Genomic DNA, 26,518 nt, shown 5'->3' on the forward strand with positions numbered 1-26,518 from the left:
CACCCTGCAAGACACAGGACCCAGGGACCAGGCCCAACATCGGTCTTGGGGGAAGTGACCCACACACAGAAAGAAAGGGGCCCGAGACAGGGCAGGAAACAAAGATCCATATTCCCAGAACGACATGCAGAAAGCGGAGAGGAAACTGTAGTGAATGCACCTTGGTAGCAAAAAGCCAAATTCAAGTGTTCTAAGTCAATAGAGCCAAATGCTGTGGGGAATGTGCCAGTGTTTATCTGAAGGCTGCAGGACCAGAACAATCCAGAGGCTAGAATACTCTTGGAAAAGTGGAGACTACAGTTCCATCCTGGCCCTCCCCTCCTATCTGCCTCGGGAGCCTTAGCACCAAGAATGGCTGAAGGGAAGCGGGTTCCTCATTACCACGTTAAAGGTAAATAGCTGCTCTCTCCCCACATGTCCCCTAAATGAAAAGGGAAAAGAACCACATTTTTTAAACTTACGAAGAGCCTCCTTACAGCTCCTCAGCTAAAAGCGGTCTGCAGACGTGCTTGATGGCATTCCTGCAAACATGGCTATCAGAGGGACGGCGGTTTATCACAGACACAAGCATGACCAGAGGTCCACTCGACTAGAGAACCGTGTTCCTGAGCCCTTCCACTAATCCCAGCCCCCAAAGCCCACACCGGCTTAAGTACCAGTCCTCACCAACCTGTCAAGGGAGGAGCCTCCCCCCACCCCACCATCCTAGAAGTTGAAGCAGCTTGTGGACAAGTGCGGTCAAGCTCTGCCTCAGGGCCAGGTTACGACCGAACAGCCCCTCGCCTGGGCCCCAGTGCCCTGGACTCCCCACCTCTAACCTCCTCTCCGATTCCTCAGCCATCTTCAGCGCCAGCACCTCAGCCTCCAGCACCTTCTGCTCCATCAGGCGCTTCTCTTCCTCCGTCCGAATGGCTGTGGCCTTGATGCGCTGCATTTCCTGTTCGGCCTCCGCGGCCTTCTGCGCCAGGAGTTTTGCCTCCTCCTCAGTGATTTGGGCCTTTTCCGCCAACAGGTCAGCCGTTTCCTCGGACCGCATCTGGAGAGAAGGGTGCTATCAGCTGGGATGGGGATCGATCACATGCCTGTCATCCCTCCCAGATGTGGCCTCAGAAATTCAGGTCAGCAGGAACCAGAGCGTCAGACTCCCCGGGGCCCTGCCACTGAATGCCCCATCAGATGACACTTTGGCAAGGGCCAGACGGCCACACCCTCAACTTTTCAGAAAGTCCCACCCATGGGGAACAACAAGAAAGCACCTTTTTGAGTACCACTTGAACCAAGGCTTTTCCCTTTAAATGCGTGGTTCAAACCAGTGGGAGACAGGTAACAATGTTTTTGATTGTCACAAATCAAGGGTAAGGTGGTGCTAGTGGCATCTAGTGGGTAGGGGTCAGGGACACTGCTAACCATCCTACGAGGCACAGGACAACTTTCATCACAGAGGGTGATCTGACCCCCGGGGCAGGCAGAGAGGCCCTGCTTTAAAGGCGCCCCGGGGAAAGTGGGGCTTGGCCACACATGATCTCCTGCCAACATGGGTGGAAAGAAAAGGCACCGTTTTTTTTTTTTGTTTTTTTGTTTTTTTTAGCTGAAATGTCAAAGCAAATGTTACTTATCTGTGGTCCTCAGGAGGCCTACCTAATTCCCAAAACCCAAGGGAATCCCCGTGTAGCCTCCTGGGACCCAGACTCCCCCAGAAATCACCAGTGCTTCGTTGGCCATTGTTGCTTCTTCTTTCATCTGCAGCAGCCTCCTCTCCAACTCATCCCTTGTGCGCTCAGCCTCCTCCCTCATCTGCTTCTCTCGAGCGAGGCGCTGCCGCTCCATCTGGGGGGTGGGGGGGGGAACAAGAGTCATGGGGCTCACGACCTACACTGCCACAAGGGTCCTAGAACGCCCAGTGTCCAGAGATGCCCAGGGAGACCCTCTTCGTCCCTTTACTTTAGAGGTTGGCAGTGTCATTCTTGTCACCTACCACCCTCTGTCCTTCAAAACCAGCTGGAGAATCAAAAGCTGTGTCCCTTGAAAAACCATCTAGGGGTGAGGGAACAAACAAAACAACAAAAAAGCCAGCCCTGCCAAGTCTACCTGGATCGAAGGAGGCATTCTTACACAGTGTGCTGAAATGGCTACCCTGCCGATATCCCTTTTTGTTGGAAGACCTCACGTGGCTCCGCCCAGCAGCGGACAGGATACAATGCAGATTCCTTCTCCCTGAGATGGAGCCCCAGAAACAGACAGCTTTCTTCTGGTCGGACGAGCCACCTCACCATTTCTCACCCACACGACCCCTCCCACATCTCTAATCTCATCCACAATCACTCCTGCCTCTGACCCACAGGGAAGATGGAATCATGTAGTTCACACATTGTGTTTCACAGGGGGAAGCCACAGCCCCACGGTACAGGCTCCCAGCCTCACGCAGAGGCAGCTCCCGGCCAGGCCTGCAACAGGAGGGAGCCGAGCGGGGAACACAGCCCCCTGTCCTTAAGGCACTGGTACAAAGCTGCCGCCACCTCCCATGCCTTCTGGATCACTGTGTTAATTGGGCCACATGCAGAGCTTAATAAGGGGAACAAGCACAGGACAAGTGCTATTCTCTGTGATCCTAGGGTATTAACTGAGTTCAGAAAGCAGAAGCCAGAAGTGACCACTGCACTATTTTCTTCCTTAAGTAGAGCACATTTAATTACTTCTTGCTTCAATTTTCTCCCAAACCCAAGATTTTTAAGATTGCTGCCTTTTGTAAATACTGAGCCAAAAAAAAAAAAAAAAAAAAAAAAAAAGGCATTGGGCCTCGAAGGAATAATGCAAAGACAAGCAATAAAATACTGTAAATTCTTCTCTAATTTTTCCCTTGCAGGTCAGTGAAAAGCTTGGCCAGTTTGTTCTCTAATTTCCACTGCATTACAAATTTCCATTAGGTGGATTACTGTATCTCCATTATTCTCCCCTTGACAAAAGCCCAGGCAACCACCTTCCATTCCCAGCACTGCACTTCCCCCTAGACCTCCACCCAATAATAAGGGACCTCTTGTTTGCAAGGTGGTTTAAGTTCACAAAGGCTTTCAGGTGCAATGTGTCCTTTGATCTGAGACAGAGAAGGCATACCATTAGCTCCACTTAACAGATGAGAAAACTGAGATCTGGAAGATAAGTCAGCTACTAATGTCACATACTAACTTTCACATCTGGTTCCAAGGTCAGTGTCTATACTACTGGGCCATGGAGCCCGCCTGCAGGTGCCAGGCCCCTGCCTCTGCTGTTCCACAGGCAGTGCAGGTGTGGGGTGTATGCACGCTCTTCTCTGCCACAATCTCGAGGCCTACACACTCATTGCCGTCTTCAGATCTCTCACTTCTAAGCTTTGCTCAGCTGAAAAGAGGTCAAAGAAGGCTCTTCCTGAAGTTGCCACTTAGACCGTGCTGGCTCAGGAGCATTTCTTTGTCCAACAAAACCCATTCCACCAGCCTGGCCGCCAAAGCATCCCAAATAGCACATCTATAGTATGCCATCTCAGAGAGCAAAGAGATGGGAGCCCTAAAAGCATGCTGGATCAAACTGGGCATTTCATTGTAAATCTCAGGGCAGGGAGCCAGCCTCGCCAGAGTACCCACATCAGAGAGCTGCGCACAGACTAATGATTACTGCTCCGAGCCTGTGAGTCCTGCGGGCAGCTGACTGCAGCTGCTGCTACTCTGTCTAGGAGTTAGTCCAAAGCCACAGTGGATATTCTCAGCAGCGAGGCTCAGATTAGTTGTGTGGATTTCGGTGAGCCGAGATAGTTTATGAGTAGAAAACAATGATGCGGACTGTCCAGTCTGCTGATAAGCTCTCCTGGCACCTCCCACCACAGGCAATATGCCGCCTGGGCTGACCCGTGGTGGGGAAGTGTGGCCGAAGTCTAATTAGCATTCCCACGGTAAGCATGAGATGCTGTCATGCATTCTATCACCTTCTAATTAGAAAAGGACAAGGCTGGGCAAAGGAGACCGGCAGGCAAAAAAAAAAAAAAAAAAAAAGCGAGTTAGCTAGGTGGATGGATGGATGGATGGATGGATGGATGGATGGACAGACAGACAGACCCAGGCTTGACTATCTCTTCCCAAACCTGCATTACTCCCACTTCACTTAAGTGGGGAAATAACTAGAGATGTTTCTTTTGTATATGCTTTTAGAATTTATTCCTCATTTCCAGAGCAGACACCACACCAGCTGGGCATTGGCCAGTAAAGATCCAACAGGGATAAAATAAGAGAAGGTATGTCCATTGCCAAATGACACCTGTCAGCCTACGACTGCTCCTTACCTCCCAAGCCAAGACCAAGAAGCAGTGACAACAGTGGTTCAGACATGGTCTTTCTCACCTGTTTTCTAGCCTTCTCCTCCCTGGCCTGGGCTTTCATCTGCTGAACTTCCAAAGAATCAGCCTTCCTTCTCCTCATAAAAAGGTCATGGTTCCCAATACAGAGCTGGAGAATCTGTGGCCATGGAAGCAGGAGAAATGTTAAACCCCCAAATGTACTTCACTGCCTACCAGCTCACCAGGGCTACAGCATCTTTGTCTAAGGGCTCTTGGGGGCAGCAGGAAACCTAAAGAGCAAAGCACAGAGTGAAACAGCAAGGCCTTCCCTGCTAATGGCCTCCAGTATGCCAGGGGGCAAAAGTCACAGGTGAAGGGAGGTGCGTCTTCTGGATGCATCTTATTCTCCTAGGATGTGGCACTATAGGGGCACCTGGGTGGCTCAGTTGGTTAAGTGTCCAACTCTTGGTTTCAGCTCAGGTCATGATCTCATGAATCAAGTGATCAAGCCCTGCATCAGGCTCTGCGCTGACAGTGCTGAGTCTGCTTGGGATTCTCTCTGCCCCTCTCTCTAAATAAGTAAATAAATAGATAAATAAATAAATAAGAATTTAAGATGTGGCACTACAGATGAGGGAGGATAGGAAAGTTCATTCAATAGGGATAACAGGTTATTCACGTGAAAAAACTATAAGCTGAGGGCAGCTGGCTGGCTCAGTAGGTGGAGCACGCTACTCTTGATCTTGGGGTCATGAATTTGAGCCCCATGTTAGGTGTAGAGATTACTTTAAAAAACAAAAAAAAAAAACAACAAAAAACACAAGAAGCTGAAGAAGCTGGATCCCTCCTTTACACCACACACAAAATCAACACCAGAAGGATTAAAGACTTAAATACGAAGATTGAACCCTTGAAATCTCTAGAAAAGAATATAGAAGAATATCTTTTTTTAAGTTTATTTATTTTGAGAGAGAGAGAACCGCAAGCAGGCCCCATGCTGTCAGCATAGAGCCCGACACAGGGCTCGAACTCAGGAACCATGAGATCATGACCTGAGCCGAAATCAAGCCTAGAAGAATATCTTTATGATCAGAGGATAAGGAAAGATGTCAAACAAAACACAAAGAGCACAAATGATTAAGGAAAAGATGTATACATTTGTCTATGTTAAAATCCAGCATTCTTTGTTTGTTAAGACATTAAAAAGGAGGAAAAATAAGCCACAAGCTGAGAGATGATATAATCAATAAAGAATACAAACAACCCAGAGAAAAATGGCCAAAGGACATGAAATAAGTATTTGACAAAAGAGACAAAAAGCCTGGCCAAAAAATATACAAAAAGATGTTCAACTTCATTAGTAAATATAAAGATGCTCATTTATATAATACTGAGAAACCATTTCATATGCACAACATATGTCAAACAAATTTTAAAGGCTGATATTATAAGTGCAGAAGACATAAAGCAAAAGGAAGTCACACCCACTGCACTGCATCTGTAAATTAATTCATCTCCTTTGGAAAACAACATGGCTTAATCTTGAATTTGGACATACACTACAGCCCTGCACTTGTACTCTTAAGTAGATACTCTCTAGAGAAACTATTGCCCATGTGCAGCAGGACGCAGGTACGAGAATGTTCCTAACAGCTTTGTTAAAATGGCAGAGAAGTAGAAAGCACTTCATTATTCACTAATAGGAAAATGACATATATATGGGGTATATGGGGGGGGGGAGAGGGGGAGGGAGACATATATATGTATCATTGTGTGGATATATGTATATATGTGTACATTTATCTGCACACAATGGAATACTATACAGCAGTGAAAATAAAGGGATCATCTCTTTAAGCATCAAACATAGACACATCTCAGAAAATAATGTACAAAAAAAGTGACAAAAGAGCATAGACAGTTGACAGCACTTATGTCAAAAGTACACAAAACTTAACAGTACATTCATTTTTCTGTATAGGAAATAAAGTTCTGAGGAAAAGCGAGCGAATAATGAGCACCCAGCTCAGAATGGTGATTTCCCTCAGGGAGGAGGATGGGGGAAACCAGCAGGGTGCTAACATGGGGGGGTTTAATAGTATTGGAGTGTGTGGTTTCTTAAAGCTGGGTAGTGGGTGTGTAGTTTGTTTTTTTTTTTTTAATGTTTATTTATTTTTGAGAGAGAGCACAGCAGGGGAAGGGTATAGAGAGAGGGGGACAGAGGATCCAAAGCAGGCTCTGCACTGACAGCAGTGAGCCCGATGTGGGGGTTTTGAACTCATGAACTGTGAGATCATGATCTAAGCCACTGAGCCACCCAGACACCAACTGAGCCACCCAGACACCCCACATAGCTATTTATTTTTGTCACTCTTTATATTTTATTTTTTTTAATGTTTATTTTTGAGAGAAAGAAAGAGACAGAGTGTGAGCCAGAGAGGGGCAGAGAGACAGGGAGACACAGAATCCAAAGCAGGCTCCAGGCTCCAGGCTCCAAGCTGTCAGCACAGAGCCCAACATGGGGCTCGAACTCACGAACTGCGAGATCACAACCTGAGCCAAAGTCGGACGCTTAACTGACTGAGCCACCCAGGTGCCCCTTTTTGTCACTCTTTATACCTTCTATACACATTATACTTATCCTTTTATATATATTAGTTATCTCCATAAAAATACTTTTTAAAAATTCCACATCACAAAATTTAGGTTTGACTTGTTAGGTTAAGCTAAAGAGAAGAGTCTTTCAAGTCTATCGGCAAAGTGTGTAGCAAGTGAGCTACCTATCATTCTATACCTCACAAGAGGTCACTCTCTCAAAAAAAGGCGCTCAGTTTCTTAGAAAAACTACAGTTATTAGTAACAAAAACTAGGATCTCAACTTACCAGCTTATTAACACGAAGCTTTGAGGAATTAAATTTAAAGACATCGATTTTCTTATCCAGTGGTTTAATAGTAAACTGAAAGAAAGAAGCAGAAAAAGTTTCAGTCTGACAACATAAAGTGTTAGCACCAACCAGGAAATTCCACAAAAGCAGCAACCACACTGTCAAAGATCCAGCACAAGGCTGAGCCTTGTCCTGGCTTCTGGCGCCCGGGGACTAACCCACTGTGATTTAGAAACAGCTGAGGGCATGGAGTCTGGGGCTGTGGAAGGTCAGGATCCTGGAAGGGGTGCTGTCGGCACCATCTCAGGCTTGGAAACCTGAACTATGGACCCCTGATGGGCCCGACCATGAGGCCAACGCTGGGAAGCCCACTGCAGCATCCCAGGCCCAGTTCTGCCTTCAGGAAACTCACAACCTAGCTGGAACTAGACTCATGACTCAACTGCTACTTAAGAAATTACATCATCTCTTAGCGCCTCATCGGGTGGCAAAAATCACAAATGTCGTGGGGATTCAGAGTAGATCTACCATAAGTAGGCGGGAACTTCAGTTGGTCATAGACAAAGAGAATATGATAGAGGATCTAAAAGATTGGGTGGAGGGCTATTCAGGACAGGGCAAGCGACAGAAATGAGGCAGAGATAGAGAAATGAGCAGACTCTGTGTGTGTGTGTGTGTGTGTGTGTGTGTGTGTGTGTGTGTGCGCGCGCGCGCGCGCGTTTGACGTTATTAGCTCTCTGATGACTAAGATGATATCACGGGCTCATACTGGGAGGAAGGCAGGGGTGGGCTGGGGGTGGACAGTTGGAGGGGTTTGGGTTTGATGTGACAGCATACAGGTCGTCACCACAGGTTTCTGAACGTGGGGATTATCAGATGAAAGCTGTTAATAAAAGGAATAAAGTGCGAAGAAGAGACCGTGGTAGCAGAGGGAAACTGCTCTCGAAATCAAAGGGGAGTGATAAGGACAGGGTGGTAGCTAAGTAGGAGATCCCAGGGCCAGGGATCATATAAAGGACAAATGGCAATTGCTGTTCTCAACCACTCCTGATTAGACCAGACAGATCCTCCATTTCAAAGAAGCACTTAAAAAATGGATATCTATTCCCGAGAAAGCCGTGCTAAGCAGATCTGGGAAGATGTATTTTTGGGTATTTCTTTTGCATATTATACTGTCCAAGGAAGGAGGGGTTAGCATACTGAGGACAGAAAACGATCCTTTGGTTAGCTTTTGGTCAAGCTAACTTAGAAGCACTATTGCTCTTGTGTAGGCTGCTATTCGTGAATTTCTTGAGCTTATTTTTGGCTTTGAAGTCAAACCCCGGAGCCGTCAGTGGGAAACCACAAACAGTGGGGAAACCACAGGCTTTGCCGGGACGCGCGCAAAGAATCAATGGATCACTTAAAATAAACCAACATTTCTGTTTTGACAGCACGGCTGTCATGCATAACTACTAAGACTACTTCCTATTATGTCAAGTCAGCTTGAGGTCCTCTTACTGCACGAAGTTATTGACATGATGGAACATGATGGTGCCCTGCCCCCGGAGAGGGTATATTAGAGTTTATTGTGTCAGGCTATACTAGGGGAGACTTTAATCCTTGGGTTCTGTGAAGAACGAGTGTTTTGGGAGCCTTTAGCACACAAATGTGTGGATATGCAGTAAACAGACTTTATGAAATTAGAGATGAAAAACTACCGTGCCGTAGCATACCTACTACTTTAAGTCATGTGGGGCTTTCAATTTAAGTATTTTAAAAAAGCAATAGTTAAATGCTCCTTTTCTGAGCTACTTAACAAAAAATTTCAGAGCCAGAATGTTTTGAATTAAGAAGCTCAATCTGTCTCATCAAGCATGGCCGAGTAGATCTCAACCACGTATTGGAAACCAGGAGCCTGGTGTTCCCTTTCTCAAGTTGCTACGAGGGAAGGGAAAACAGGAAATCTGCTCAGGGTGGGGGCTCTGCAGGCAGCAACACGAGCCGTCACTGTTCCTCATTCCACACTCAGCGTCCCAGCTGTGTGTCACTGAGCACCATCCAGGCCTACTGCCCTCTGCCCAGTACCCTGTGCTCTCAGGACTCCTACTCAGCGCCCTGCATCGGAAAAGTGCCCCCAGGGCTATGGCTTTGGTGAACATGGAGCTCAGCCCCTGCTATTCCCTTCACCAATCACCAAGTCACCTGATCCCTCCACATCTTCACTTCCTGATGTGACACAGATACCCCAAACCCGGCCCCTACTCTTGCAGAATGTTCTTAGGAGGAGAAATCAGAGTCGGGCTGAGAGCGCTTATGAAAGCAGAAAAGCACCGGATCATTATCACGTGTGTCATCAGTCCCTTGCGCTACAGGCCTGTCTCACAGCAGTCCGGTCCTTGCTGGACTGTAACTTCCCTGAAGGTCGAGACTGGCTTTTCTACATCTTTGTTTCCCCTACGAAAACTAACACAAAGCAGATGCTTGATAATTCCTTTAAAATTAACAGAGAACAAACGAGTGAATGAACAAACCTAAGATTACAGTGTTTGGGAAAGATCACCATCCGGTATAGGAACATCTGACTTCTAACTTAGAGTGCTCAGCCAAGTTATTCAAACTTAATTACTTTTGAATTCTCATAAGCAGTTAGCCTGATATTCTTATTTATATCCTCACAGAGAGACAGAAAGAGGTACACATACGTATATATACATGTGGGGATAAATACTTAGATAGATATCCCCACCCTACGTATCAAGCACTAGACACCGAGAGAGGGTTTAATGTATACCACACTGAAAAACACAAACAGAATTTCTCACCAGAAATGGAAAGGCAAGTAATAAGACAAGGTTACTTTCTGGTTGGTTTACTGTTCTTTGGGGTTTAGTCTTGACAAGTTGAGCTTCCCAGCCTCTTGTTGGTCAGCAGGGGGGGTTTAGTGATGCTACTTGAAAATAGGATGCCAATACTGCTCTGTAAACAGGAAACAACAACCAAAAACGCAAAGCCTGGGGAGTAAAGGATTTTACTGATAACAAGGAGAAGTCCAGGGAGGAGGAGAGATGGGGACAGGCTGGCAGCTGGGCTGCTGGCATGTCTGCATGCGGGGCCTGTCCTACCTCCTTGTCGCTGTACGAGATGTTTCTGATTTCATTCCACGGGAAGGAGATCTTGGGGGTCAGCCTGTTCTCAGGGTCATAGATGTGAAGCCCCAGAGCATCCACTCCAAGCAGCAACTCTGTGCCCTTTTTATTCTGTGGAGTCAACAAAGATCAGCCACCGTCAGCTCCAGCAGACGTGTGAGATTTTATTCAACTTCCCAAAGAACCTGGCACATGCTGTTACATCTGACGAGTTCCAACAGGTCCCAACAGAAGTCACAGCTGCTGTGTAACCCAGGGGGCTCCAGCTTCCTGAATTGGGGCAGGCAGAGGCAAAATACCATCCTCATGACTCAGTGTCCCCCAGAGGGATCACTGGGGGCTTCTGTCACTGGCTTGATGGCTAAAGTAGCAGCAATCTAAGCACTGTTACCTCCAATTAAATGCAGTAGTAGCCCCACACCCACCCCTTATCTGTGGTTTTGCTTTCCACAGTTTCAGTTACCCCAGTCTAGAAGCAGATGATCCTCCTTCTGAACTACTGTCAGGTCAACAGGAGCCTAACACTACATCATAACACCTACGTGATCCACCTCACTTCATCTCATCATGCAGACATTTAAGCCTCTCGCATCATCACCAGAAGGGTGAGCACAGTCCAATAAGATGTTCTGAGAAAGAACACATTCAAATAACTTTTATTATAGTATATTGTTATAACTGTTCTTTTTTATTGTTAGTGTTGTTAATCTCTTACACCTTGAGCCTAATTTATAAGTTAAAATTATCATAGGTATGTCTATACAAGAAAAAAATATAGTATAGATAGGGTTTGGTACTATCCATGGTTTTAGGCATCCACGGGGGCTTTTGGAAAAGTACTCCTATGGATAATGGGGAACTACTATAACTAGGTTATCACAGAGGTAGAATAAAAACCCATAGGATTAAACATTAAAAGAAAAGGTAGGGGGCGCCTGGGTGGCTCAGTCGGTTGAGCATCCGACTTTGGCTCAGGTCATGATCTCACGGTCTGTGAGTTCGAGCCCCGAGTCAGGCTCTGTGCTGACAGCTCAGAGCCTGCAGCCTGCTTGGGATTCTGTGTCTTCCTCTCTCTCTGCCCCTCCCCTGCTCATGCTCTCTCTCTGTCAAAAATAAATAAACATTTAAAAAAAAAATTTAAAGAAAGAAAAGGTAGTTGTACTCCCAGAAAGAAAATTCTAAGTGCTAAGATCAAATGGTTTTATTTTATGTTAAAATGTAGTCTCAACATGATAAAGCAAATATAGTCAAATGTTATAGAATCTAGACAGTGGGTATCTATGAGTATTTGTTATAAAATTTTTTCAATTTTCTTATATGTCTGAAAATTTTTATAATAGAACACTGGAAAAAAATACTCCAAAGTGAACTATATATAAATTATACCTCAATAAAGCTGTTTGAAAATGTGATGGTACATATGTTGGTTGGCAGGCAGAGCAGACAGAAGGCAAGTGTCCTGGGCCTCCATGTCACTGACCCAGCAGTGGGCCTGGGGTTACATCTTCAGGCTGCAGATCCATCCACCTGTGCTGTGTGGTCTGGCCCTTGTGTGGTGGTGGAAGGAAGCTCCCTGCACAAGGACCTAAAGCACCTGACCCCTTGCTGACAAGAAGGAAATTGAACCAGACTCAAAGGCAGGAAAACAGATCTGCAGAGTGAGAAGGTGCTCGGACTGTGATGAGAAGGACCAATCTAACAGCAGGTGTCAGATGGACAAGTGAGCTCTCCAAGATAAATCTTTTTACTCCTTCTAACACCCCAAAGTCAGGAGCTGTCACTAAACCAGGAGAGAGATCCCTCGTCTGCAAAGCTATTAAAACTACTACATTAACACAGTGAGGCTTTGTACTTTTAAGAGCTGTAGTACATTCTGGAAAACGAGATACTTCATTATATTTGTGACTTTTTTTTTAAGTTTATTTTTGAGATAGAGATAGCGCACACACATGAGCAGGGGAGGGGCGGCGGGGGGTGGCGGACAGAGGATCCAAAGCGAGCTCCGTGCTGACAGCAGAGATGCAGGGCTCGAACTCATGAACCATGAGCTCATGACCTGAACTGAAGCCAGATGCTCAACCAACTGAACCACACAGGTGCCCCTGTGACTATTTCCTTCAAATTAAATTAAATTAAAAAAAAAAAAAAGGATTCTACCCTCTGCTTCCTATCATGATGCCAACATTCCTAGGGAAAAAACAGAGAGGTGCGACTCAAGCAGTCCCTTTTAAATTGTTTTAAGCACATATCTTCCTTAGTTGATGGTGAGATTACAAAAAGTTGGACACAAATGATACTAAAATATCCATTAGCTTTGTCTACTGCATTACACAAAACATATACACATACAAAATAGTGTATTTTGGTCTGATTGCTACAGAAATATTCCCGGGCACCTGGGTGGCTCAGTGGATTAAGCATCTGACTTTGGCTCAGGTCATGATCTCACAGTTCATGACTTTGAGTCCTGCAATGGGCGAGCTCGAGCCCCACTCTGGGTGAGCCCTGCTTCTCTCTCACCTTTCTCTCAATGCTGCTGGTGGGATTCTCTCTCTCCCCTCTCTCTCTCCGCCCCTCACTCACTTACACTCTCTCTCTCTCAAAAAAAAAAAAAAAAAAAAAAAAGAGAGAGAAGAGAGAAAAAAAAAAGAAACATTCCCTAATGAGAAACTAGTTTTTAAGGATTGTAAAACACTACTTTTTTAGAATCTAGATGGTGGGCATATGGGGCAAGAGGAAAGATGTTGCCAAAACCACAGAAATGTGTTAAATTAGTCTGACCTTAAAGAAACCAGACAATTGGGGCACTTGGGTAGTGCAGTGGGTTAGGCATCTGACTCTTGACCTTGGCTCAGGTCATGATCTCACGGCTCATGAGTTCAAGCCCCACAGTGGGCTCTGTACTGATGGTACAGAGCCTGCTTGGCGTTCTGTCTCTCCTCCCTGTGCCCCGCCTCCCCGTTGCTTGCACACACACAATCTCTCTCTCTCTCTCTCTCTCTCTCTCTCTCTCTCTCAATAAATAAAATTAAAAATTAAAAAAAGAAAGAAACCAGACAGTTAGCAAATACAAATTAATAAAACTTTAGAAAATAACCTCGGGGCACCTGGCTAGTTCAGTCAGGAGAGCATGTGACTCCTGAGCCCAGGATAGTGAGTTCAAGCCTCATGTTGGGTATAGAGCTTACTTAAAAAACATATATATATAGGGTGCCTACATGGCTCAGTTGGTTAAGTGTCAGGCTCTTGACTTTGGCTCAGGTCATGATCTCACAGTTCATGAGTTCAATTCCCACATCGAGCTCTGCACTGACAGCACAGAGCCTGTTTGGGATTCTCTCTCTCTCCCTCTCTCTCATGTGCTCTGTTTCTCTCTCTCTCTCAAAATAAATAAACTTAAAAAAGAAAAAGAAAATAACCTTTTGCATGATTATAGAAAATCTTTTAGGTACTTGTTTGCTATATGAAATAACATAACTTGCCAGTGTAATTTTATGTAATGAAATCCATTAAAAATCGGTATTTAGAAAACAAATCAGGTAGAAAGCTATCCTAAATTACTTAAAGATTTTATTTTTAAGTACTCTCTATGCCCAATGTGGGGCTCAAACTCACAACCCCAAGATCAAGAGCCACATGCTCTGCTGACTGAGCCAGCCAGGCCACCCCATATCCTAAATTACTTAAAATATAATACAGTTTACCCAAATTTCATATAAAATTTATAAGAACCCTGAAAAGGAAAGCAAACCATAACTCCAATAAGGGACGCCTAAGTGGCTCAGTCAGTTAAGGGCTCTTGATTTCAGCTCAGGTCACGATCTTGCGGTTCATGAGTTCAAGCCCCTCAAGCCCCTCGTTGAGTTGTTGAGTCGAGTCTCGGGATTCTCTGTCCCAGTCTGCCTGCCCCTCCCCTGCTTGCGTTCGCTCACGCTCTTGCTCTCTCACTCTCTCTCTCAAAAGGAATAAATACAGATTTAAAAAACACCATAACTATAATAATAAAGGTGGACCACTATGGATGGTTATTTTAACATCTACTTATCTGTAGTTTGGAACCAGCAATGGAATACTAGAGCCAATCGCATGAATTCCTTTGGAAGGAGCTCCTAGATGCTGCACCAGCAGCAGAACCTTGGGAGAAAGATGCTCAAGAGGCCCACCCAGCCAGGACTGAAAACAAAAGCCTCTGGTGCAGAAGCAGTGGGTTCCCAGGGGACAGCAGTGGGACTATTAATGGTCTGAAGAGAAAACCAATTAGCCTGCTAGAGAGAACAAGAGTCCCACCCAAACAAATCAGTAATCTATAAAAGCAGCTTTACTCTCCTTGTGCCTTGGGGGAAGAAAGTATTTACAGGTGCTCCCTGTGGGCCAGATCTCACAGAGCCAGAAATAATCAAACATTACACTCAGAGCATTCAAACAGGTTTCTGCTGAGCAGAGCCCAGGACCAGGCCCAAGTCCCCCGGGGGCTCAACTGACACTTAACTACGGAGGATCTAATTGAAGTCCAGAAATAGAAAATGAGGCTATAAGACCCTCTCCTCTTCCTCTTCCCTTCTCCTCCAGTGAACCATTAAAGAGTCTGCTATCCTGGAATAAGGAAATAACCCATTTTCGAAAGCAGTCTGCCCCTGATTCAGCCTGTTTATACACAGGGAAGTCAAAGAGGATTCAACACACCCGGATTGCAAAGTAGTTCACACCGTACATCTCCAGGTCCTGAGCTATCTTCAAATATTCCATTTCAGCTTCATCCCTGTGAAGAGAATGAAAGACACTGTCACCGGAACTAAGTGAGAAAACAGAGGGTGGGCACACGCCACCCTGAGCATTGGAACCTGCCAGAAGATGTCAGCCAGAGCAGATACCAGCAAGGCTCTTCCCAGCCCTGAGTCTATTAAACGCACCGAGGTCAAGCAGAATTTCCCGGCCTCATAAAAGCCAGAGAACAGATTCATTACAGTGTCTCTTGGCTTCAATTTCACGCTTTGCCCTTGATAAATAATGATACCCGTCTCAAGGAATTCAAGAAAAGCATGTGGTATGTTATCTTCTTCCCTCAAATGGATTTGGATATGCAAATTTGATTTAAGTTGTTGCTTTATCTGGTTGTGAACTTTTTTCACCTACAAGGTTTTGGTATTGAAACAATTCTCTTGGCAACCTACCGGAGAGCTACCTTCCTGATTTTATTTCTGTGGGTGTTGTCAGAGATTAGGTCAAGAGCTATCGGGGCTGTAAAACCCAACCAAGGTCACCTACTTCTAAGCTAGGAGTCAGATTAAGATCTTAAAGCAATGACTTGCAGGAAACTCCCAAATAGGTACGATATTGAAATATTTTAACTAGGTCTCCCTATGACCTTGCCTCTTCCCTCTCTCCAATCTCAAAATGCTCTCAAATGGAATTTTAAAAATTCAACCTGAGAGAACACACAGTGTTGGCAAGCACGTGGAACAACTAGAAACACACACACTGCTGATGTAAATTGGTACAAACAATTACCTTGGAAAATCGTTTGATGTCATTTGTAATAGCGAAAAACCAAGAGACAGCCCAACATACCCAACATCCACCAATAGTGCAATGGGGAATTCATGCTTTAATAACATAGTGGAGTTCTGCACAGCAATGAAAATGAAACTGTTACTGCTATTACACACCACAAACCAATTCTCACCATATGATTCTGGGTAAAAGAAGTGAGACACAAAAAATAGGGACTCTCCGATTGCATGCAAGTAAAATTTAAAACATGCACTGCTACTCCATCGTCAGGAGAGTGGTTAGCTGTGGGGAGGAAGGATGGGGAGTGATGGGGGGGGGGGTCACGTGCTATCTCATCACCTGGTATTACACGGTGTTTTCACTTTGTGGTAATTCATTGAGTGGTACGTTTAAGACTTGCCCACTTTTCAGTATACATGGTATTAAAAAAGAGCACGCTAGGAAGTTGATTTGAAGAGGACAATATTTTAAAGACTAATGAAAAGATGATCAATTCCTACAGTGATCAGGGAAATGCTAATGAGTACTTAAGATACATGTCTCCTCTTTTAGATTACAAAAATTAGATGGATAAAAATGAGTGGTGGGGAGAGAAACGAGGCGGGGAGAGACGTGCACACACTGCTGGTAGGCAGGTAAACAGGTCCGGCCTTTGCGGAGGGCGATTTAGCGGCACCTGTCAGAACACAAAATGCTCATATCCTTGGACTCAGCAACTCTTGCAAAGAATGTATCCTCAGAACTGCTCATATAATTATATAACAACATTAGGCTGTACATTGCAGAAAGTGAAAATCTATAGCCACTCCAAATGTCATCAGTAGGGAAATGGACACAAAAGCTACAGAATATCCATACATTATAATCCTTAACGTGAAACCTAAATTGCCAATGAGTGCAGTGGGCCTGTACATCTGGACAGGCTGTATTCATGCACTAGAAGAAGCACACACAACACTGAAGACCAGCTACTCCCAGCGCTCCCTTTTTCTATATACCTCAGTACTGGATTTTGTTCAACGAGCGTGTCCTAATTTCATAGTTCTTAAAAAAAAAAAGTCCATACGGAAATGTAAACCGATAATGAAGCAGCCTCACCTGGCTCGGCCTCGGTGCTCCGCGTACCAGGCTGTAATTCTCTCCTCCCACATTTCTGGAGTCATTTGATACAGATTTATTACCTACCAAAAAGTAGAGCAAAATAAAAAACCCACATACAAAGAAAGTTTTGGTATTGTATGCCATTTTCATAATTGTGCATCATTTTTACAAAATAGCAAAGCTATTTTTAAAAAGCCACATACAGGGAGCCAGTCACATGGCACAGAGGTGGTGCGCACAGACAAGCACCATTCAGTTTGAGTCACAACTCAGAAGGGTGCACCATTACTCAGGCGTAGGTGCACCCCTCACCCAGCTGCCGTCCCTCTTTCCTGGGCTGCACGTCCCAGAGGGAGGAGCTCAGTTGGGTCGGCCAGGGCTAAGCTGTGTGTGCTGCTGCCTCCGCCTGCACAAAAGCCATCAAAGGAGCAGGGAAAGTCAGGTAAAGGTGAGAATCGGGCCTTTATTACACATGACAAATGAGTGGAGCTATAAAACCGGGAGCAGCAAAAGGGAGGGAGGGCCTGCTTCTGTGGCTAATGAACAAGATGAACAACACTGAGGATTAAAAACTACAATGTCCACCCCAATTCATCTCTATCCACCCTGCCCAGCTGCAAATAGCTCAGCTCCCTGAGCTGAACACACACTGCTCCACACACCTCCCTGGGAATCGCTGGTGCTCACCCACCTTGAAGGAAACAAACATTTACAGCCCTGGCAACCGCAAATGAATTCCACGAACCTTGGCTTTTTAATATTCTTAACAGAGATTCAACATTCTTTACTCATCAAGATTGATCACAAAATATTTATTTAAATGTTTTTGTCATGTACTTCCAATATTCCTTCAAGCCTCCCAGTTGGCTTTATCACAGAGCACATCTCTGCTGTGTCTTCCCAAATAGGGGATTGATTTCTTCTTACCCTTTTTGGAAGCAATTCTTCTTGGGCCAAAAATCCCCGCTTGTGAACAGAGGGGTCATAGTCACCATACTGGAAGAAGAAGAAAGGAGAGCAAGCGATTGAGATTCTAGAGACAACTGCCATTTCTGAATGGAGCCTGACTCTGTCTTATCCCCTCCCAGCTCCGGGAGCAATTCAGTTTCAATTCAGTTCTGATGCCAAGTCAAGATTTCTACCTTGCTAGTTTGTTACCCTTGAATGAAAATACAAAGCTGATTATATCTATGAACAGAGTTGTATAATCCCGTGAGGGATGGATGGGTAATGTGCTAATAAGAATGTGACATTTGTATGGAAATGTAGCCGTGTTTTCTAACCCAAAGAAAGCAGTCACTACCAAACATTAGCTTTTGAAAGGAAACAACAAAACACAACTGTGAAAGTTGTAATTAACAACGTGTGATAAGAGTCTTACCTACAAATCCTTCTAAGTGGCTGGTAATTGGAGACAATTGCTAGGTTGGGAGCTGGGAATAACGCAGGCAATAGTTCCAATACCTTTCATTCAAGGCTCTGAAAAGTGCTTTGGAGAAATCTGATGCCAAGGCTGTCATTCCCATTGTACAGACAAAGAAATGAGTAATAGGTTAACTGATTTTCTTAAAGCTGCAGAGCAAGTCATTAATGGGGCCAGAAATGCATTTTAATGTATTTATTTAGGGACAATAACTTGGAAATTTATGTTCTGATTTAAGAATGAATATCCCTTTCTTTCCAATGTTCATCAGCAACTTTAAGTTGTGTCTCATCCCATGCCTGCTAAAAAAGCACCATGAATTGGGGCTCACTCAGTTAAACATCTGACTCTTGATTTCAGCTCAGGTCATGATCTCGTGATTCATGAGTTGGAACCCCACGATGGGCTCCGTACTGACAGTGTGGAGCCTGCTTGGGATTCTCTCTCTCTCTCTCTCTCTCTCTCTCTCTCTCTCTCTCTCTCCCTCTCAAAATAAAATAAACTTTATTTTTAAAAAACACCATAAATTAATGTCTTTTAAGAATCTCATCATTATCTTGCAAATAGTAGAATTGTACTGAGTTTTTTGAGCGTTTTTAAAGGAATTAATTTGTCAAATTAAACATTTAAAATATGCCAGTTTTTGTACCCCTGTCTTCATTTAAAAAAAACTTAAAGGAACCTGGCTTCTCTCGATCTCCTAAAGGCCTGAGGATGTGATGAGTGAGTAACTGGACTGAGTTTTAAGGGCACTCTCTCGGGAGGCAGCCGCAGAGCACAGGTAAGAGCCTGGCTCTGGAAGCAAGCAGCTAAAAATTCAAACCCAGCTCTTCCACTTATTAGCCGTGACCTTGGGAATTTTGTGTCTTGGTTTTCTCATCTGTTAAATAGGGATAATAGCAGTATTTGTCTTATAGGACTTTTATGGGGATTAAATGAAATAATACCCATACAAAATTTTTTAATGTTTATATATTTTTGAAGGAGAGAGAGACAAGAGTGTGAGCAGGGGAGTGGCAGAGAGAGAGAGGGAGACACAGAATCCAAAGCAGGCTCCAGGCTCTGTGCTGTCAGAGCCCAACTCGGGGCTTGAACTCACGAACTACGAGATCAGAACCTCAGCCTAAGTGGGATGCTTAACCAAATGAGCCACCCAGGCGCCCCACCTCTCTGATTTTTGAAGGGGTAGGATGCTAAAGCAAGCCCTGTTAGTCGCATTTGCAGACCTCTTAATGGTGCTGACCAAACTCTAAATGCCGAAGTAAGCAGATATGCAAAGTTAAAGTTGTAAATTCAGGTTCCAAAGGCTTGTAAGATTAACGACCCACATTACCATACTGAGCTCCCAGCTACTTCAGTGATCAAATATGTTACACATTTGAGCAATGCAGAGGCAGCAAAGACCCTGCTTAAAGAACTTCACCGCTGGACTAACTCCACCTACAACATTAAAGCCACCTTGATACGTGTGCCTGCTCTTAAATGTCTCTTCAAAAAACAAAAGAAGAAGAAAACCCTTAAGTTGTGGCAGTTAGTGAATATAAAGGAAAGTCATACCACTCCATAGATGGAGATGGCTGTTCCTCATCCTTTTATGTACGGATGCATTCTGGTAACAAAACCAGGAGTGGATTTACTTTGAAACTAATGAATATTGGGTTCAGGTCTCTCTGCACCTGTGTGGGCCTGAACTAATTTTGTACTCAAAATTTGGTATTCTAGCATTAAAAAGAAGCCCCTAAATTATATAAACTTCAGGCTCCACAAAACCTGGATCCACCCCTGATATGAACCAACTGAATTTAAATACAAGAAGGGAATTCACCATTTAGAGGACTCTTGAAGTCAATTCTTAGGTTAAACAGAGGCTCTTTCTGGATATGAAATACTAGCCTCTGCCTATATACATGGGAAATTCGACCAAATGCTCTGAACAGGATTTCACAAAACAGATTTGGTCAATACATACACAGAATGAATAGATTCCTTATCAAAACACCGGTCACTATATTCAAGGTGGATTAAAGGCTCAAACCCATAAATGAAAATCCATAAAAATACCAGAATAAAATGTAGGACATGTGCAGAACAACAGTTGGTGAGGCCATTCTAAAAGTCACCCAAAACATAAAAAGATTGACAAGTCTGATAGATTAAAAAAAAAAAAAAAAGATAAAAGGTCAACACCCATAATATATGGAGCTCCTATAAATCAATTAGAAAAAGATAAACAATACAGTAGAAAAATGGGCAAGCTGTAAACACTTGATTCACAGAGGAAAGAAATACAAATGGCCAATAAATCTATGAAAAGATTCTCAGCCCCATGGTAATCAGGAAACAAAAACTTAAAAAAAAAAAAAACACCTATTTTTCTGTCAGATTAGCAAAAATTTAAAAGACTGATAGCATCCACTATTGATGAGGATGTAGAAAAACAGGTATTCTCACACACTGTTCTTTTTCTTAAAAAATTTTGTAATGTTTGTTTATTTTTGAGAGAGAGTGCATGTAAGTGGGGCAGGGGCAGAGAGAGAGGAGGACAGAGGATCCAAAGCAGGCTCTGTGCTGACAGCAGTGAGCCCAAGGCAGGGCTCAAACTCCAGAACCATGAGATTGTGACCTGAACTGAAGTCAGATGTTCGACCTACTGAGTCATCCAGATGCCCCTCACACACTGTTCTTAAAAGTTAAATTAGGACAAGACTTTTGGAGGACAATTTGGCCATACATATTTAATGTTTTTTATTCTGATAGATTTATATACCTAAAATTCACCATCTTAAGCATACAATTCAGTGGTTTTTAGTATATTCAGAATGTTGTACACCCATCACCACAATCTAATTCCAGAATATTTCCATCATCCCAAAAAGAAATCCATACCCATTAGCAGTTAAGTCCTAATTTCCTCTTCCTTCTAGCCCCTAGCAACCACTAAATCTACTTTCTGTCTCTATGGATTTGCCTATTCTGGACATTTCATATAAGTGGAATCACACAATAGGCAGGCTTTTGTGTCCAGCTTCTTTCACTTGGCATTATTTAAATTTTAAAGATTCTTATCCTTCAGCCCAGTTATGCCATTTCTTGGTATTTATCCTAGTGAAAGATTGTTCATATGTGCCCAAAGAGGCATATTCAAAGATGTTCACTGCATTCGTTTAAATAATAGAAAAACAAACCTACATATCTACCAATAAAGACATATTGAAGTAATCCACAGTCCCTCCTTTTCAGGAAATACTGTTCAGTAGTTTAAAAAATGAAGCGGGAAGGGGTGAGTGGGTGGCAGTCGGTTGAGCATCTGACTTCGGCTCAGGTCATGATCTCACAGTTCATGAGTTCAAGCCCCACGTCACACTCTGTGCTGACAGCTCAGAGTCTGAAGGCTGCTTTGGATTCTGTTTCTCCCTCTTTCTGCCCCTCCCCTGCTGGCACTCTGCCTTTCTGTGTCTCTCAAAAATGAATAAACATTAAAAATCAGGTGGGACGAGGGGTGCCTGGGTGGCTCAGTCGGTTAAGCATCTGACTTCAGGTCATGATCTCACACCTTGTGAATTCGAGCCTCACATCAGACTCTGTGTGGACAGCTCAGAGCCTGAAGCCTGCTTCAGATTCTGTGTCTCCTTCTCTCTCTGCCCTTCCCCTGCTCATGCTCTGTCTCTCAAAAAAATTTTTTTTTAATTAAAAAAAAAATGAAGTGGGACGATCTGTTCTGATAGTTTTAAGTAAAAAGGGCATGGTGTACAGGAGGTCCTCTGGGGTAGCCACCTAGAAGGGGAATTTCGGGGAAGGGGTACCCCCTCACCTGATGGGCTCCTATCACATCCATTGCTCTACAGAGGTCATTCCAATTCACAGTCCCTTTCTGCCCGTATGTGAGCTCAGACAACACTTCTCTCCTATTTACTAATCGTTGTCAACCTTCTGGGTTTGAAATGGCATGTTAGCGTTGCTTTTTTTTCTTGATTACTACTGAGATTGAACATCTTTTTCTATTTACTGACCATTCTCATGTTCTCCTCCATAAAGTATGTATGCCCTTTGTATCTATTTTTCTGCTATCTTTTTCTCATACACTCAAGAGTTCTTTATGTTCAGGGATATATCTACAATTCTGCTTGTAGAAATCTACCTTAAGAGGTGGAAACTTTAAAAAAAAAAAGAGGTGGAAACTTTTGCACATGTACATGAAGATTCATATAAAAGGATCTTCAGTAAAACACTATTGATAACGAACGGAAGGGGGAAAAGAGAAACTAAACCTACCTCTCCCTTAGAAGGGGGATGGATCAATGAATTAGGTTTACTCATCAATGGCCACCATACAGCAATTAGGACCAACAAGCTACATCTACACATACAACATGATACATCTCAAAATCAATGTTGAGTGGGGAAAAAACATCAATGTGTAAAAGTATAAGCCACAAAAGGGGGGCGGTGTGTGAAGGACAACATCATTTATATTCACCTTTTGCCTCTTTGACATTTTCAAGTTGGTCTCCTCCCATCCAACTGACTACTGCCCCAGGTGTGAGCCTCAGAGCCTCTCCCCAGGATGACCACCACAGCCTTCTAACAGGTCTCCCTGCTTCCAAGCCTGCCTCACTCCAATATGGCCTTCACATAGCCACCAAAGGATCTATCTAAAATATAAACCCTTCACTGGCTCTGTACCACCCACACAATAAAGTCAAGACCCTTTCTGATCTGGCATCCTACAGACATACCCCTCCAGCGTCAACTCTTGCTACTTTCCACCTACACTGTACATATACCCAATTCAATTGCCTTTTGGCACTCTTTTTCCCTAACTGACATCAAAGAGTACCAAGAAACGGTAAGCCTCCTCTCCCACCATCCATTTCTCTTTCTGAACACTAGGAGTCTGCAGGCCAGCACTGCAAGACTGGTAAATTACATACCACGATCTCCCAAAGTCATTTTTAAGAAGAACACATTTTAAACACCAAGTTGTCAGTATAGAATCCAACAGGTGGCTTAAAACATTGCAAGATGGTTTGGTATGTCATGTGACTGGACTGAACAAAACAAAACAAAACAACAACGACAAAAAAAAAAAAAAACAAAAAAAACAAACCCAGACTTTCGATTCAAACATAACTCAAACTCTAACCAAGAAATATGGTTCTTGTTAACTGAACCATGTGATTAATATTTGTATTTATACTTTGAGGGTAATTGTTTCTTGATGCTGTGGAATTAGCTCTGTCTATATCATTCCAACAGCTGAAATACCATAATGAATGCATTTGTGCATAATTACATTCCATGTGTTAATGAGCCTGATTCGCTTTCCGCACCATACTTCTAAGGTTCCTTTCTGTTTCAGAAAGGTTGAGGATGAAAACAAACTGAATATGATGGAGGGAACCAGTGTGGTTTACTGAGAAGTTTGGACTAAATTAGACCCTATAAATGAATCTGGAATTTGGTGAAAGGCAGTGCGTGCTACCCAGAGACATCCCTCACACGCTACAAGGGGAGGGCAAGAGTGGAGTGCTGAGCTAAGCGTCCCGGACGGTAGGGTTCTCAACCCGGCTCTAGTCTCCAGTTCCACTCTGCTTCAAATCTTGTCCATCAAGAAGTGGGCTATAAATTCCATTGAAAAAGAATTAACATAAAGTATTAGGACTTCAGACAAATTATTAATCCTTTCTGAGCCTTAAATTCCTCATCTGCAAACCAGGCATAATCCTCTCAAGCTGTGGCTCATGGAAAAGACTACACTGAGTATTGCACGAAATATTCGTGTGTAACACTTTGTAGAACTGTAAAACATTACAGGCATGTAAGATCCTATTAATACTGTAATCAGAGATATCTTTTTTAATATTAACCAACAGTCCTAGAAACTGGAAGCATGTGATAATAATCCTTAGTTTCTCGAATGCAGACTTGAAGCCACAGATTACCTTTATTTGTAAGATCCTGAAAATTTACACCGGAAAAAACAGTTAGAACATCCTCCTCCATATGAACCACATATGCTGTCTGTGAATCACTTTCATCTCTAAATTAGTAGGATCCAAATTAGTAGGGCTTTCCTACAGTGAAATCTGTTTAAGCAAACATCTGCTGGTTCCCTGAAAAGTTATTTTTTTCCACAGGTGGCCTTTGAATTTGTGGCCCAAAATCCATGTAAAGGAAATGTAGCCTTTGAGACTGAAGCCCTTCAAAGAGAGGTAGTGTCCTTGAGAGCTTGGGTCTCCTCTCAGCTGGAGAGAAAGCGTGCTAAAAAGGAACTCGGTTCTGGGCCAGGAAGTGCTCACATTTGATGAGAGTGACAATGACTGCTTCATCACTGTCAGGGCAATACTGATTGAAAGGACACATTTTTCCTGTTATTAATATTCTTAATCAAAGCATAAAAGGAAGCATATGTTTTAGTTGAATCAAGGCCCATTTTCTGCTTTTTTCAATTACTCATTTTTCTGGGCAGTGGAATAGGGGAGGCACAAAACACAATCCCAAAGCCATGAATTCTGCCCTTAGCTTTACCCAAGATTGTCCGAATGCCCTTGGGCAAATCGCTAAAGGGCAGATACTCGCTGTAGTGTCTGTATCTGTGACAGAGTCAACAACCCACTCCTCAGGCCTGGTGAACACTCAGCAAATATTAGCCGAGGCATCAAATGATTGAATTGATTCTTGTACTTCTGTTAGTCTGACCAGCATGAACAGACTTTTTTTTCCTCCCAAATGATAGGCCAGTCATTTCCCAGCTTTGATCTGAAATTGTATTAAACTACCCCCCAAAAAAGTGGGCTAAGAAGTTAAGAGTATCTTATTAATTTTCTTAACACTACAGGGAAATGGCTTTATGGACACCTCTAACGATAAAGGAAAATAAAAACTGAAAAGATTATGCAAAATCACAAAAGTAATGAAGATGCCCCAATTCTGGGGCCTCTTCTTACACTGCAGGGGAGGGGTAGGAAGCAGTAGGACCAAGAAAAGAAGCTATGTGATTGAAGTGGGGTATCTGAGGGACACGAAGCACTCCTGACTGACCCTGTAGTTGGTCTTATGAAAACAGAGAGGTCAAAACACAAGAGCGGTGGTCTCCTCCACCCCCCTCCCAGTCCGCAGTGATTCCTCTAGGAATGATTCACTCACAGCTCAACTGGGCTTGGGGTGCCAAACAGCCTGCAGTACCAGCCATGAGCAAAGCTAGCATGCCCATCAGGGGTGAAGGAAGTAGGGCATTCTCTAGGCTATAGCAGGGTCCCCACACACAGGGCTGCTGGTCCTCAGAGGATGAGTCTGGAATAAGGACCTGGGCCTTTCTGACCTAAATGCTATAGTTTGGCCCAAACTGGAGACAGTAAGTTCATTTTCCTTGGTTCATAAAAAGAAAGGTTGGTCCAGTGATTGCAATAAACCACATGTGTGTAATGAGATTACGCAGACAATTCATCATAAGCGTACACTTAACACTTGTACACACACACACACACACACACACACACACACATTCTCACAAGATTATACAGAACCTGGGACAGTGACAGTGGTTTCCCCAGCCCAAGTCCTAAACACTTCCTTTCTGGGGAAAGTCTCTCTGAAGCCTAGAAAACCTGAAGAAACAAAAGACTGGAGTGATCCTGTGACACACATTAATGCCAAGGAGGAAGGCACTTTTCTTCTTTGAGCCTACCTTGGCCTGGACGGCGTAAGAAGCCAGGAGCACAGAAGCCTCGGGAGGGCAGTAGATCTTTTCATCTAAAATCTGCTTCTTTACCTGAAAGGGGCAACAAGGGAGACATGACGCTGTGTGCGTGAAAGTGAGCTGTGCAGGCTGGTCACAGCAGATGGCTGCAGGGTGTTCTAATGAGGCCTGCCAAACCAGCCTGTTAATGATTTTCTGACAAAGGGTACAATTTTTTTTATTGCTGCAGACAGGTTGGGAGTTCAGTCACTGAGAAGTTATTGGTAAGATGACTACAAAAAAAAAAAAAAATGCTGAAGAGGAAAAATACTTCCATGGTTAAAACAGAGACTGATATCTGGACCGTGACAGGGGGGAGCTGTGAATTCCAGAAGTGTCAGGGGCAGCTCTGGTGGTGATTGTGGCCTCGGCCACTTGCTGAGCACACGCAGCACCAGAGGAAATGGGAGTCTACTTTAAAGTCTTAA

At 43.9% G+C, this 26,518-nt stretch overlaps 1 protein-coding gene across 12 annotated transcripts in view; it reads right to left on the minus strand.

Moving 5' to 3' along the window:
* The window catches only part of NF2 (NF2, moesin-ezrin-radixin like (MERLIN) tumor suppressor), an 80,126-nt gene that overhangs the window by 21,814 nt on the left and 31,794 nt on the right, over positions 1-26,518 (minus strand). For 6 of the 12 annotated variants that reach the window (XM_019426613.2, XM_019426615.2, XM_019426607.2 and 3 more), the window contains 9 exons: positions 26,040-26,123; positions 17,857-17,925; positions 16,927-17,009; positions 15,001-15,076; positions 10,294-10,428; positions 7,187-7,261; positions 4,368-4,481; positions 1,705-1,827; positions 819-1,036 (listed from right to left, as the gene is read on the minus strand). In XM_019426613.2, the coding sequence (XP_019282158.1) occupies positions 819-1,036; positions 1,705-1,827; positions 4,368-4,481; positions 7,187-7,261; positions 10,294-10,428; positions 15,001-15,076; positions 16,927-17,009; positions 17,857-17,925; positions 26,040-26,123 (977 nt within the window). Of the gene's footprint in view, positions 1-818; positions 1,037-1,704; positions 1,828-4,367; positions 4,482-7,186; positions 7,262-10,293; positions 10,429-15,000; positions 15,077-16,926; positions 17,010-17,856; positions 17,926-18,007; positions 18,443-26,039; positions 26,124-26,518 lie in introns of those variants that run through there. The other 6 variants (XM_019426614.2, XM_053902180.1, XM_019426612.2 and 3 more) reach the window with 5 other exon arrangements.

The sequence above is a fragment of the Panthera pardus genome, unplaced genomic scaffold (genome assembly GCF_024362965.1).
Source record: "Panthera pardus isolate Hobbes unplaced genomic scaffold, ASM2436296v1 HiC_scaffold_15, whole genome shotgun sequence".
Lineage (NCBI taxonomy): Eukaryota > Metazoa > Chordata > Mammalia > Carnivora > Felidae > Panthera > Panthera pardus.